Here is a 12313-nt window from a genome sequence, read left to right on the forward strand (position 1 = left end):
AGTGGCTTGCCATTGGATTTCTGACACGATCTGTTGACAAACAAGAGTTCTTAGTCTCAGGGAAGTTAGTGTCACTCATCTTTACCATTTGCTTTCTGGTAGTTTAGCAAAGTCCTTCTCTACAAGGAGGAGTTGAGAATATTTTTCTATAGCATCTTCCAGAAGCTTTATTTATTTATTTATTTATTTATTTTTTGCCTTCCATCACTGGATTGATTATCTACCTGGAATTGACTCCTCTGTCATCACGTCTACTCTCGGGGATAGAAGTTCTCAAGCCTCAGCGGGAGGCCTTGGCTTAGCTGGGTCCTTCCACCTGGCCGGCCTTGAACTTGAATCTCTGTTTTGCGAAGACTGAAAACCAGCCCCAGTTTCCGCTCCGCTCTGGGTCCTCTCTGCTGCTGTTTTCCATTTGGTTTCTTGACATCTTGCTCTACCTAGCTTACGAGAGAAGATCCCGTGTAGAACTTTGGGCTTGCTTCCCTGTGATTTCCCTCAAGTTCTGGTTTTCTTGGCAGCTCTGGATGCCGGCTTCTGTCTCTGCAGCCTGGAGGGGGGATGCCTCCTGGCCTTTCTGTCCTTCATATCCTGTGTCGCAGATCCCAGAATGCCCGGAGTGAAGATACAGGGCCTCCCTCTTCTCTACAGTCTTGGCCCTGTATCCTAGTCTGCTTCAGTTTCCCTCCAGCGCTTCCAGGTCTTCATCTGCATTCGATCCTGCCTTTCTGTTCATTTTCAGCAGGCGGGCTAGTTTGGTATAAGCTCCTTTGTCCTATCCAGGGGTGGAGGTTCCCCCTGAAAAGGCTGATAACGGAATATTTACGTTACCACCGAGTCAGGACATTTCCCGAGTTTCTCCATGACCTCTTCCTTGAACCATTGCTAGTTTGTATGTATCTTGCTTAATTTTCAAATGTATGGAAAACTTTTCATTTTCTTTTTGTTATTGCTCTCTTGCTTAGTTTCATCATGGTCAGAGAACATAGTCTCAATATTTTTAGGTCTTTGAAATTTGTTCAGATTTACTTTACGGCCCAGTTTACATCCAGTATTTCTAACTTTGGTTTGTGTGGCTCGAAAAGAACGTGTATTCTATAGCTGGTAGGAATAGTGTTTCATATATGTCTGCCAGGTCAGGTTTACTAATGGAATTTTTTTTTATTTCATTGTTTATGAGTAGTAAATGTTATTAAAATATTTCAGTGTGATGGCAGATTTATTTATTTATTTATTGCTAGAATTATGGATAATTTAATTGCTTTAAAAATGTTTTTAAAACATTGGGGCGCCTGGGTGGCTCAGTGGGTTAAAGCCTCTGCCTTCGACTCAGGTCATGATCCCAGAGTCCTGGGATCGAGCTCCACATTGGGCTCTCCGCTCATCAGGGAGCCTGCTTCCTCCTCTCTCTCTCTTTGCCTGCCTCTCTGCCTACTTGTGATCTCTGTCTGTCAAATAAATAAATAAAATCTTTAAAAAATAAACAGAAAATTTTTTTTTTAAAAATTGCTTAAAAAATTTAATTGCTTTAAAAAAACATTTTTTTAGGACCCTGAGATCCTAAGCTACCTAAAGGTTAGGTAGCTTTACTGAGATGCAACTTACAAAAAAAGAAATATACCAGTTTGACATGTAGCACTTGATGAGTTTCAGGAAAGATGCCTGCCCCGTGCCATCACTGCAGTCAAGATGCAGAACATTTCTGTAGTCTCCAAAATTCCCTCCCTGCTCCTTTGCAGTAAGTCCCCTGCACCCACCACAGCCCCCAGCAAACAGGGATCTGCTTTCTATCACTATGGTTTTGCCTTCTAATCATACAGCAAGTCATCATATGACTTTTTTTTTCCCACTTAGCATAATGGTTTTGTAATTCATGCTCGAATGTTCTCTTATTATGCCATGTATCCCCTCCCTGTCAGTTTGGAAGTTATGCACTTTGTCATTCTCTTTTAGTGATAGCTGTTGGGGGATAGTTCTCCAGGGGTTTCTCATGGGTCCCCAAGTCTTACAAGCAGGGACAAGGACCTCCTTCGTTCCAGACTATCTTTACAGGGATATTATATAGCAAGCAATCTTAGAAGATAGAGATCGGGTCTTTCCCTAGAGCAGAGGGGAGGTTTGCTCACTCTCTTATGTAATAAGGATCACATCGTTTTCCAGAGCAAAGTTTCGGCAGATTTGCTTGTTGACAGTGGTAGAAGATTCGAGTTCCTGACACACTCGGCTTCTCGCTCTCCTAGTGCAACGGGAGCAGGTGTCACCTGGCCCTCTTCGTGTCACCCTCTGGGAACTGGATCCCAGGGAATTGGCACAAACATGGAAACTGGCCACTGCGTTGCTGTGAGCAGTACATTGCCCTTTGTCTTTGATCCGGGAATCTTGTTTCTTCTGCCGGCGTCTGTGCAGCTGTGTCGGGCTAACTTGTTAGTTTGCAAGTAGGGCAAAATCTGAAACCCTTCCAAGTTCTTGAGAGAACCCAAGAGATTGTAACATAACATCCTTGGCCTTATTGAAGTATAATTGGTACTTTAGTGTCTTCCAGAACAATAAATGGGTCTTAGAACTTTTAAACCCCATTTATTCCCAGGCTTCTTTGTATATAGACACATACATACATATATATACATACACACACATATATATGTATATATTCTGTCTTTATTTTAAACCCAGCAAGATATTTTGCCACCAATCCTTATTTAGATTCACATACCTATTTGCCATTTTTCACAATATTTTATTTTTTTCCTGTATCTTAGACCATCCCTATGGGATCATTTCCTTCTACCCGAAGAAAATCCTTTTATATTTTCCATTGTGTAGGTCTACTAATGACAGAGCCTTTCTCTCTTTCCTCTTTGTTTGTGTGTCTAGTGAAAAAAGTCTTTAAAAATTTTACTTATTTAAATAATCTCTACACCCAGCATGGGGCTCGAACTCCCAACTCCTAGATCAAGAGTTGCAGACTCTCCCAGCTGAGCCAGCCAGGCGCCCCTGACTAGTGAAATGTTTTACTTTTAATTCTATACTTAAAGGGAAGCGTGCTGCGTACAGAATTCCCCCTGGCGTTTATTTTCTTTTAGCTCTTTAAGAATGGCATTCCATTATCTCTGGTTTCCACTGCTGGGTAGATGGCTGTCAGCCTTTGAAATAACTTTCTCGAAACTCTGCCGTTTTTTTAGTGTATTTTTTTGTATTTTGTTTATGGCCTTTGTAATATGGTACATGTGTCCATTATAGTTGTGTTTCAGTATGTGGACTGATACGTGTCATCCTCAGTTCCTGCTGCTTAAGAAAAGACCCCCAAATTCTGCAGCTTAAAACAACGATCAATTACTTAGCCTGAAAATCTGCAATTTGAGTAGAACTCAACCTACTTCTAAGATGACTCACTTGCAACTGGCAAGTTGCTGCCAACTGTTGGCTGGGAGTTCGTCTGGCTGAGGGTCCAGGACCAGGAGACATCCCTGTGGGTTGTGTTAGTTTCCCTAGGAGGTGACTGTTGGGTCCCAAGAGAAAAGAGGTAGAAACTTCCAGTCTCTTAAGGCCTTGGTCCAGAAACTAGGGCACCATCACCTCTGCCCTATTCTGTTGGTCAAGCAGTTGCAGAGCCAGACGAAAGGGTTGAGAGACATCATGGGATAACGATAAGACACATTATGTCTCAATGAAGCAGTGTCAAAGAATTTGGGGGCCATGTTTTAAAACCCACAGGGCCCCTAAGTGTGGATTTCTATTTGTGTGTGTGCATGTGTAGGAGGGCTCAGAGAATTTTCAGTCGCTATGACTTTTTTTTCCCCATCAGTTTTGAAGAGTTCGTAGACATGAACTCTTTCAAATATGACTTTTCTCCAGTTCTTTTTCTATTCTGCTTTCTTGGCTCTACTTAAATGTATGGTAGATCTTTTTGTTATATATCCTATGTCTTTTATCTGCTTTCCTGCAATTTCCATCCTGTGGCTCCCCAGGTTCTTTTCTGTTTCCTCTTTTCTGGCCTATCTTCCCATTTACTAGTTTTCTCTTCAGCATTGTCCCATCTGCTTTTGTACCTGGCCACGTTCTCACTTTGGCACTTATTTTTTAATGCTAAAAAAAAAACTTCCATTTTTTAAAAATAGATTCAAGTTCTTTGCCCCAATTCTAAATCTTCTGTTTTATCCTCTTAAATATGATCACAGTTATTTATTCATTTATTTTTATTTTTATTTATTTATATATTTTTGAAGATTTTTATTTATTTATTTGACAGAGATCACAAGTAGGCAGAGAGGCAGGCAGAGAGAGAGGAGGAAGCTGGCTCCCTTCGCAGCAGAGAGCTCGATGTGGGGCTCGATCCCAGGACCTGGGATCACGACCTGAGCCGAAGGCAAAGTTTTTAACCCACGGAGCCACCCAGGCGCCCCATCACAGTTATTTAATTTATTTTTTTAAGTAAGCTCTGTGCCCAATGTGGGACTTGAACTCACGACCCCAAGAGCAAGTGTTGCATGCTGTACCAACTGAGCCAGCCAGGTGCCTCTTATCACTGTTATTTTATTTGTTTATTTATTTAAATATTTTATTTATGTATTTGAGAGAGGAGAGAGAGCATGAACAGGGGGAAAGGGGGAGCCCAAGGTAGGGCTCGATCCCTGGACCCTGGGATCATGACATGAGCCAAAGGCAGATGCTTAACTGACTGAGCCACCCAGGTGCGCCATCACAGTCATTTTAAAGTCTGTATCAGATGACGTCAGTATTTACAGCCCCCTACTTACAGATCTGTTCCCCTCATGCATTATTTCTGTTGGTTTTCTTTCATCTCATGTAGTGTCTTCTCCTACTTGGTGAGTTTTGATGATGTCCTGGGCCTTGGATTTGCAGCGACGCTTGTAGAAGTGATTACGCCTGGCTTCACGTTTCTTTTATACTGGCTTCTCCCAGGTATCTGGGAACGTTACCAGTGAGGATAATTTCAGTCCATTGTCTGGAACGGAAATTATCTGGAGCTGAGCCGCAGTCTCTGGGAGGTTCTGTCTGCTTGTGGCTCATCTTATGCCCTAGTAAGGCACCCACAGTAAGAGGGTTCATCAGGGCCCTCCCATCCCTGTCCCCGGAGCCCGTGAGGTTGCTGATGCTACGGTGTATCCCTCCAGCTGCTCAAGCAACAGCAGCCCTGAACACCAGGCTCACTTCCTGGGTTTCCATAACCCCCGCCAGCCTGACACTTCATCCCTGTCTGCTTCAGTGTCCAGCGTCTTAAGCAGATGCGTTTCACATTTTGTCGTCCCTAGGACGGCAGTCTGGTTCCTGGTACCTGGTCTGTCGTTGTGGAGGTGGGAGTCCTCAGACGGATCCCATTTTCTTTAGGGTTAGTCTCACCAGCATTCAAATGCCTGATGCCACTTTCCCCATTAGCTACCTCTCTTTGCTCCCCTCTGCAGCGAAACCCTTGACAAATACGGTCGGTGCTTGCTTCTCCAATTTCTTACATCCCAGTCCTTCACCCCTCTCCAATCAGGCTCCGGTTCCCATCATTCCACCCAAAGTACTTTGTCAAGGTCCTTGATGCTTTATTGATGCTAAATCCAGTGATCAGTTTTTAGTGTCCTTTTTAGTGTCATTTGGTGTCACAATTTCGTTGTCATTTAGTGTCATCGTGACTGACATAGCAACAACGTTTAACACAGAGCGCTCCGACGTGAGGAGGTGGGCGAGATGAAGCAAAACCAGGCCAGGAGAATGAGGAAGGGCTTCCTTCCATCACCTCCTTTCTTTCTTTCTTTGTTCTTTAGCACTTACTACCAGCTGGTTTGTTTATTATACTCTCCTATTTTGATTTGTCACTTTCGCATTGTGTTGGTCTCTCCCCTAAGAACACTGGCTCCAGGAAGGCGGGGCGTGTCATCTGTTCTGTTCATTAATTTACTCCTTCCATCTAGAACAATGGCAGGGGCGGAACATGCACTCAGTAGGTATTTGCTAAACGGTCGCACTCTCTCTCGGAAAGAACAAGAGAGCCTTGCTGAGCCAACACTCCTTGGGCACCGCCTCTGCTAGACCTTGGCTGACCATGGGTCTTCCCCATGTTGAAAGCCTTGCTCAAAACTTCAAATATCTTCACTGTCAACCGTCATTGTGTTTATCCATTTTTAAAGTGCCTTACTCGGCTGTCTCATCTGACCCTCATAGTACCTCTGTGAGGTAGGTGGGACAGGTACAGGTAGTCTAATGTTTCATATGGGGCTCAGAGAGGGAAGGAATTTTTCGAGGTTCCCACAGCAGTTTAATAGCAAATCTTGGACTTAAACACAATTCTTTAAAAATAAGCAAAGTTTATGATGATTGTTCTCGTCCTTTGGGGGGAGCTAGGGGGAAGGGGCACCATCTGAATGGTTAAAAAAAAAAAAAACAATTTTTTTCTGATTATAAAAATTATAGGGGCACCTGGGTGGCTCAGTCAGTTGAGCATCGAACTCTTAATCTCAGCTCGGGTCTTGATCTCAGGGTGGTGAGTTCAAGCCCCACACTGAGCGTGGAACCTACTTAAAAAAACATAAAATAGGGACACCTGGGTGGCTCAGTCGGTTAAACCGATGTCTTCGGCTCAGGTCATGATCCCAGGGTCCTGGGATCGAGTCTCACATCGGGCTCCTTGCTCTTGGCAGGGAGCCTGCTTCCTCCTCTCTCTCTGCCTCTGCCTGCTGCTCTGCCTGCTTGTGCACGTGTGCGTGCACTCTCTCTCTCTCTCTCTCTGACAAATAAATAAATTAATCTTTAAAAAAATAACAATTATATAAACTCATTGTAGAAAATTCAGAAACTTCAGAAATGGTTAAAGAACGTTACAATGACTATCCTACCAGTTACATTTTGACATTTTAAAAAGGATTTTTATTTATTTATTTGAGAGAGAGAGAGAATGAGCAGTGGGGAGGGGCAGAGGGAGGGAGAGAGAGAGAGAAGCAGGCTCCCTGCTGAGCAGAGAACCCAATGCAGGGCTCGATCCCAGGATCCCAAGACCAGGACCGGAGCTGAAGACAGATGCCCAACCGACTGAGCCACCCAGGCACCCCCATTTTGAAATATTTTTAAAATATAATTTAGATCACATTGTATCATTTAAAATTTGTATCTTGCTTTTTTACTGAACATTACAAAAATCACATTTTGCTGTTCTTTTAAAATCACGTCTTAATGGTTGTATAATAATCCATCGCTTAGCTGGGCCACCGTTGATATTATATTCTACTGCTGGACATTTAAGTTACACACTTATTTACTTCCTACAGTGTGCGATGGCCAGGGACTTGAGGCCAGGGCTCTCGGATGTCGGGGTCCAAATAATAGAAAGTGGATATGACAAGGGTTTGTTAAAGATTATTTAAAAAAAAATAAGCACCATGAGATGATATTTAAAAAACCTGAAATGAAATGTTTTTAAGTAAAAATAAAATCCTGACTCCATTTGGAGGTGGGTGTGCGAGCACGTACATGCAGTGGGAAGGGGAGTCCGGCTGGAGTGGGTCCCTGTGTGGCCAGAGGCAGGCAGCGACCCATGTACAGGGTGGGGGACCCAAGGCTTCTGCCTCCAGCAAGGGTGTGGGCTGAAGCCGGCTCATTCTGTTGTTGTCCTCCTGTGTCCTGGCCCCACAGACTCTTCCAGCTGGAGACGGAGGCGGATGCCCTCGTGAACTTCCAGCACTACTCTTTGCAGCTGCTGCCCTTCTACGAGAGCTCCGGCCACGTCCTGCACGTGGAGGTCCTGCAGCAGCTGACCGACCTCATCCGCAACCACCCCAGCTGGTCGGTGGCCCACTTGGCCGTGGAGTTGGGGATCCGGGAGTGTTTCCACCACAGCCGCATCATCAGGTGGGCCAGGAGGGACGGTGCGAGTGCCTGTGTGTGTGGATGGGCGGGACCCGGGGCGGTCGCTCAGTCCTGCCTCAGTTTCCCTCTGTAAAGCCAAAAGCTTCCTGGCACTTTGGATGTGATCCGGGCTGGGTCGCTTCGCTGGAGGGGGCGAAAGAGGCCTCAGATCCTCGTGTCTCCTTCCAAAGACCAGGCTGCCCTCTCTCCTGTGGCCCTTTACCCAATACTTCTGTCAATAAATGTGCCTCCGAGAGGGGACCGTGTGGGCCCTGCCTCAGGACTCCAGCTCGTCTGCTTGCCCTGAGGTGGCCGCAGCTTGTGTCAGCCCCCAGGGCCCCAGGCTCAGAATTCCTCACTGCCCTTGATAGCTTCCAGGCCTGTTCTTGGACATCATGGGGATTAACCTCCCCGTGGCCCTGTCCCTTTCCTAGGGCAGGCATTATTGTTATTTTTTCTGTAGATAAGGATATTGAGGCCCAGAAAGTTTACATGAACTGCCCAGGGTTAATGAGTTTTCTGCCTTCCGACCCGTTCTTTGCCACCCTACCACCCACCTCCAGCTGGCGGGGACCTAGAACCCGTCCCTCATACGGGTGTGCAGGTAAACAACTGATAAAATCACATCAGTACCAAACAAACTGTGAGCCAGCCCTCTGTTGGAACCAGCTAGCCAGAGCATGGCAGGAAGGCTTTTGAGCCCCTAGTTTCCCTCCACTTCCCTCCACTGCCCCTGAGTTTCTCAGTACCCCCTCCTTCCGTGTGCCCGCCCCACCCCCACCCCCGCAGCTGTGCCAATAACAGGGAGAATGAGGAGGGCTGCACCCCCCTGCACCTGGCCTGCCGCAAGGGTGACGGGGAGATCCTGGTGGAGCTGGTGCAGTACTGCCACGCCCAGATGGACGTCACGGACAACAACGGGGAGACGGCCTTTCATTACGCCGTCCAGGGTGACAATGCCCAGGTGCTGCAGGTGAGCAGGGCGAGGGGCGGCGGGGCGGCGGGAGCTGGCAACACCCCGTTATCCCCACTTATCCTGAGCTCCTTCCTGGACGCCGTCCCCTCCTCTCCCCCACTTCCTTCCTCATGCCTGTCAAGGAGACACACCCTCGGCCACCAGGTTCTGACAACCCTAGGGAGGTTCCCCCAAGCCAGTGAACTAAACTGGAGGCCCAGCCCCGCCCTGCACTCTGGTTGGGCTTGTCCCAAGCACCTATTGAACCCAACCCTGGCTGGGTGAATTCATTTCAGCCCTGCCTGGAGGGGCCGACCGTCCAGCCGGACCTGAGCTTAGCTTTTTCCAGGAACTCCAGACTCCACCAGACATACCCCCCCCCCCCCCCCCCCCCCGTTAAATGTTTGATTATTGGGCTGAGAAATGAAAATAAAAATTGTAGACCGGTGGACAGAATGATGTTACTAAAAGCTACTTTATGTATTAGATGGAAGAGATAGAATACCAGACAGGATTTCATTGCCCCAAGTTAGAAGACTTTCTTTTTATTTATTTATTGAAGACTTTATTTTTTTTTCTTTTAAGATTTTATTTATTTATTTGACAGAGAGAGAGGGATCACACGTAGGTCGAGAGTCAGGCAGAGAAAGAGGGGGAAGCAGGCTCCCTGCGAGTGAGAGGCCGATACGGGACTCGATCCCAGGACCCTGAGATCATGAGCTGAGCCGAAGGCAGAGGCTTAACCCACTGAGCCACCCAGGCACCCCTGAAGACTTTCTTTTAAAGGTGATGTCCTTCTCCGCCCTGGCATCAGAAAGGAACGACACTGTTCCAGAAAATATGCGTTCATTGTATGAATGAACGTTCAATGTATGAATGTTGTATGGTTGGGGCACAGGGAAGGGACTTCTATGTGCCCTGGTGAACTCCTTCCTTCCCAAGAGCCAGCTCCGAGGCCCGCAGGGGCTGCCTTCATGCAGACGACAGACACACGCTCAGCTGTTCTTTGTCATGGGCTCCTCTTGTGTCTGGCCCTGTACTGAGTGCTGTGTGTTCCAGTTATTTCTCCAAATAACTTCTCTTGGGGGTGGGAGGAGGTCAGGATCCTCCTCTCATCGCCAAAGAAACTGAGGTTCCATGAGGTTAAAGAAACGTGCCCGGGGAGGGGCAGAGCTGTGAGCCGTGGGGCTGGCCCTGGATCAGGCCTCTTTGCCATGTGCCCAGCCTGTCAACAGGCCCAGAAAGGTCCCCCTGGGGACACAGGACTTGTAGCTAACCTATAGAGATGGCATGTGGCCACAAGTGAGGAAGTAAAACCTGGCTTTCTTCGTAAAACTGGCTTGTCTGTCTAAGTGCAAAAAAGTGTTTTTATATTTTTTATTTTTAAAATTTTTAAAAGATTTATTTATTTATTTGACAGAGGCAGAGACAGCGAGAGAGGGAACACAAGCAGGGAGAGTGGGAGAGGGAGAAGCAGGCTTCTCGCCGAGCAGGGAGCCTGATACAGGGCTCGATCCCAGGACCGTGGGATCATGACCTGAGCCGAAGGCAGATGCTTAACAACTGAGCCACCCAGGCGCTCCAAACGTGTTTTTATTAAAGCATAGGACAGGACCCATGGGCATAAAGAGCTGCCTGGTATTTTTTTTTAATTGGAAAAATTATATGCGAACCTATCAAAAAGAAACTCAAGCCAGAGAGATGAAAATAGGATGAGAATATACAATGAAAAGTGGGAATTGCTCCCCTCCAGATCCCCAGGGCCCATCCACGTGAACAGCCTCCGTTCAGGTTTTCTGGTTGAGAAGTTTTTCCCACGAGCCCCGGCTGTGCCAGACCAGCCCCCCGCCAACCCCGTCCCAGCCGGTGTCCTGTGTTCCTGCAGACCCCTGTCTCTGTGCTTCCCTTAATGTCCCTCCCGTGTTCTCGCAGAGTCCGACTTCCCTTGCCCTCATGTGGGCGCAGGAGACGGGCAAGGAGGGTGTCGTGGAGGGTCGTGCAGGGGCTTGTGTTCGTGGGGCTGCAGCCCACCTCGGTGTCCCACTGTCAGCTCCTAGGGAAGAATGCGTCGGCTGGCCTGAACCGGGTGAACAACCAGGGACAGACCCCATTGCACCTGGCCTGCCAGATGGGGAAGCAGGAGATGGTCCGCGTGCTGCTGCTTTGCAATGCTCGGTGTAACGTCATGGGCTCCACTGGCTACCCCATCCACACGGCCATGAAGTTCTCCCATAAGGGGTAAGTCCTCACTCCCCCGCCCCGCTGGTGGGTCCTGCGGCTTGCACAGCACTTCTCCTGGAGCACGGGTGAGCCCTGGCCTCCGTGGGCTCATTCCATGCATTTCCGACACTTGGGCCAAGGGCCAGCTTGGCCCGAGCAAGGTACTTGAACCTGTAGTGGATGTGAGCCTCAGTCCAGAAACTCAGCTGTGCAAAGAGTAGAATTTTGAAATGTTTTCTGTAATGCACCTTCATTTCTGGCCACGAACCTCCCTTTACCGATGAGAGAACAATCCAGATCTTCCCTGGGGTCCTTCTTTTCTACCTCCTCCAGCTGGTCCTCCTGTGTCAGGGTCACGTGCCGCCCCGAGAGGGCTGGGTCCTAGAGCATGGGTCCTCTTCTGTCTACGCCCACCAGCGCGATCTGAACACCTTCGTGGCTACAGTGCTGCCCTGTGACTTCTGCAGATTCCTGGCCAGAAGCCCAGGATCGCTTGGTGGGGTGGCCCCGATCCCCTTCTGCCTCGATGTGTCCATGGTTCCTGGCTAGTGGTGCTGCTGGGATGAGGGTTCCAGGCCCAGGTCTTGGGGAGCTCTGGACCACTCTCGCATTTCTTCCCTGTCCCCAGACCTGCAAAACCCTGGTCTCAGGAAAACTCTCCATATGAAGTGTGTGTTGGGGGGGTGGGGATAAAAGAGATGAAGGGGGCACCTGGGCAGTACAGTCGATTGGGTATTTGACACTTGGTTTCAGTTGGGGTCATGATTTCAGGGTGGTGAGAGCCCTGAGCCCACCTGAGATTCTGTCTCTCTCCCTCTCCCTGCCCCTCCTGCTTGTGCTCTTTCTCTCTCTCTCTCAAATAAATAAGGCTTTTTAAAAAAAAGAAGAACAGTGCCCACTGGGAACAATATCTAGAATGACTGACTGACAGAATGAACGGGTCAGTCGTCCCTCCCTCTGGGCGCTGTGCTAAGCGCTGGACTTAAAGAGACAGAAAAGAGAGCAGCTCCGGGACAGGAGACACAGAAGTCACTGGGTCCTTCTAGGCTATGTGCTGGGCAGGCAGGGGGAAGATCACAGTGGGCGGCATGTGTGTGTCGGGGTGGCAAGCCTTGCCCTCCCTTGGGTTTTCCCTTTTTCTGGAGTTTTCTGGAGTCTGCGCCCACCTTGCTGGCCCTGCTGGCATGGCCCATCCCCTCAAAGGTCTAGTTCAAGCGTGCGCCAGCCCACCTTTCCGTGATCCTCCGCAGCACAGCCAAGGCGGGCTAGACTTTCAGGAAGACTTGACCAGCT

General features: G+C 48.2%; 1 protein-coding gene across 6 annotated transcripts in view; it reads left to right on the plus strand.

Annotated features, from left to right (window-relative positions):
- Window positions 1-12313, plus strand: part of PLA2G6 (phospholipase A2 group VI) — a 60207-nt gene that overhangs the window by 19833 nt on the left and 28061 nt on the right. For all 6 annotated transcript variants that reach the window (XM_046013888.1, XM_046013889.1, XM_046013887.1 and 3 more), the window contains 3 exons: window positions 7633-7848; window positions 8635-8818; window positions 10851-11038. In XM_046013888.1, the coding sequence (XP_045869844.1) occupies window positions 7633-7848; window positions 8635-8818; window positions 10851-11038 (588 nt within the window). The remainder of the gene's footprint in view (window positions 1-7632; window positions 7849-8634; window positions 8819-10850; window positions 11039-12313) is intronic.

This window comes from Meles meles, chromosome 7 (assembly GCF_922984935.1).
Source record: "Meles meles chromosome 7, mMelMel3.1 paternal haplotype, whole genome shotgun sequence".
NCBI classification, from domain to species: domain Eukaryota; kingdom Metazoa; phylum Chordata; class Mammalia; order Carnivora; family Mustelidae; genus Meles; species Meles meles.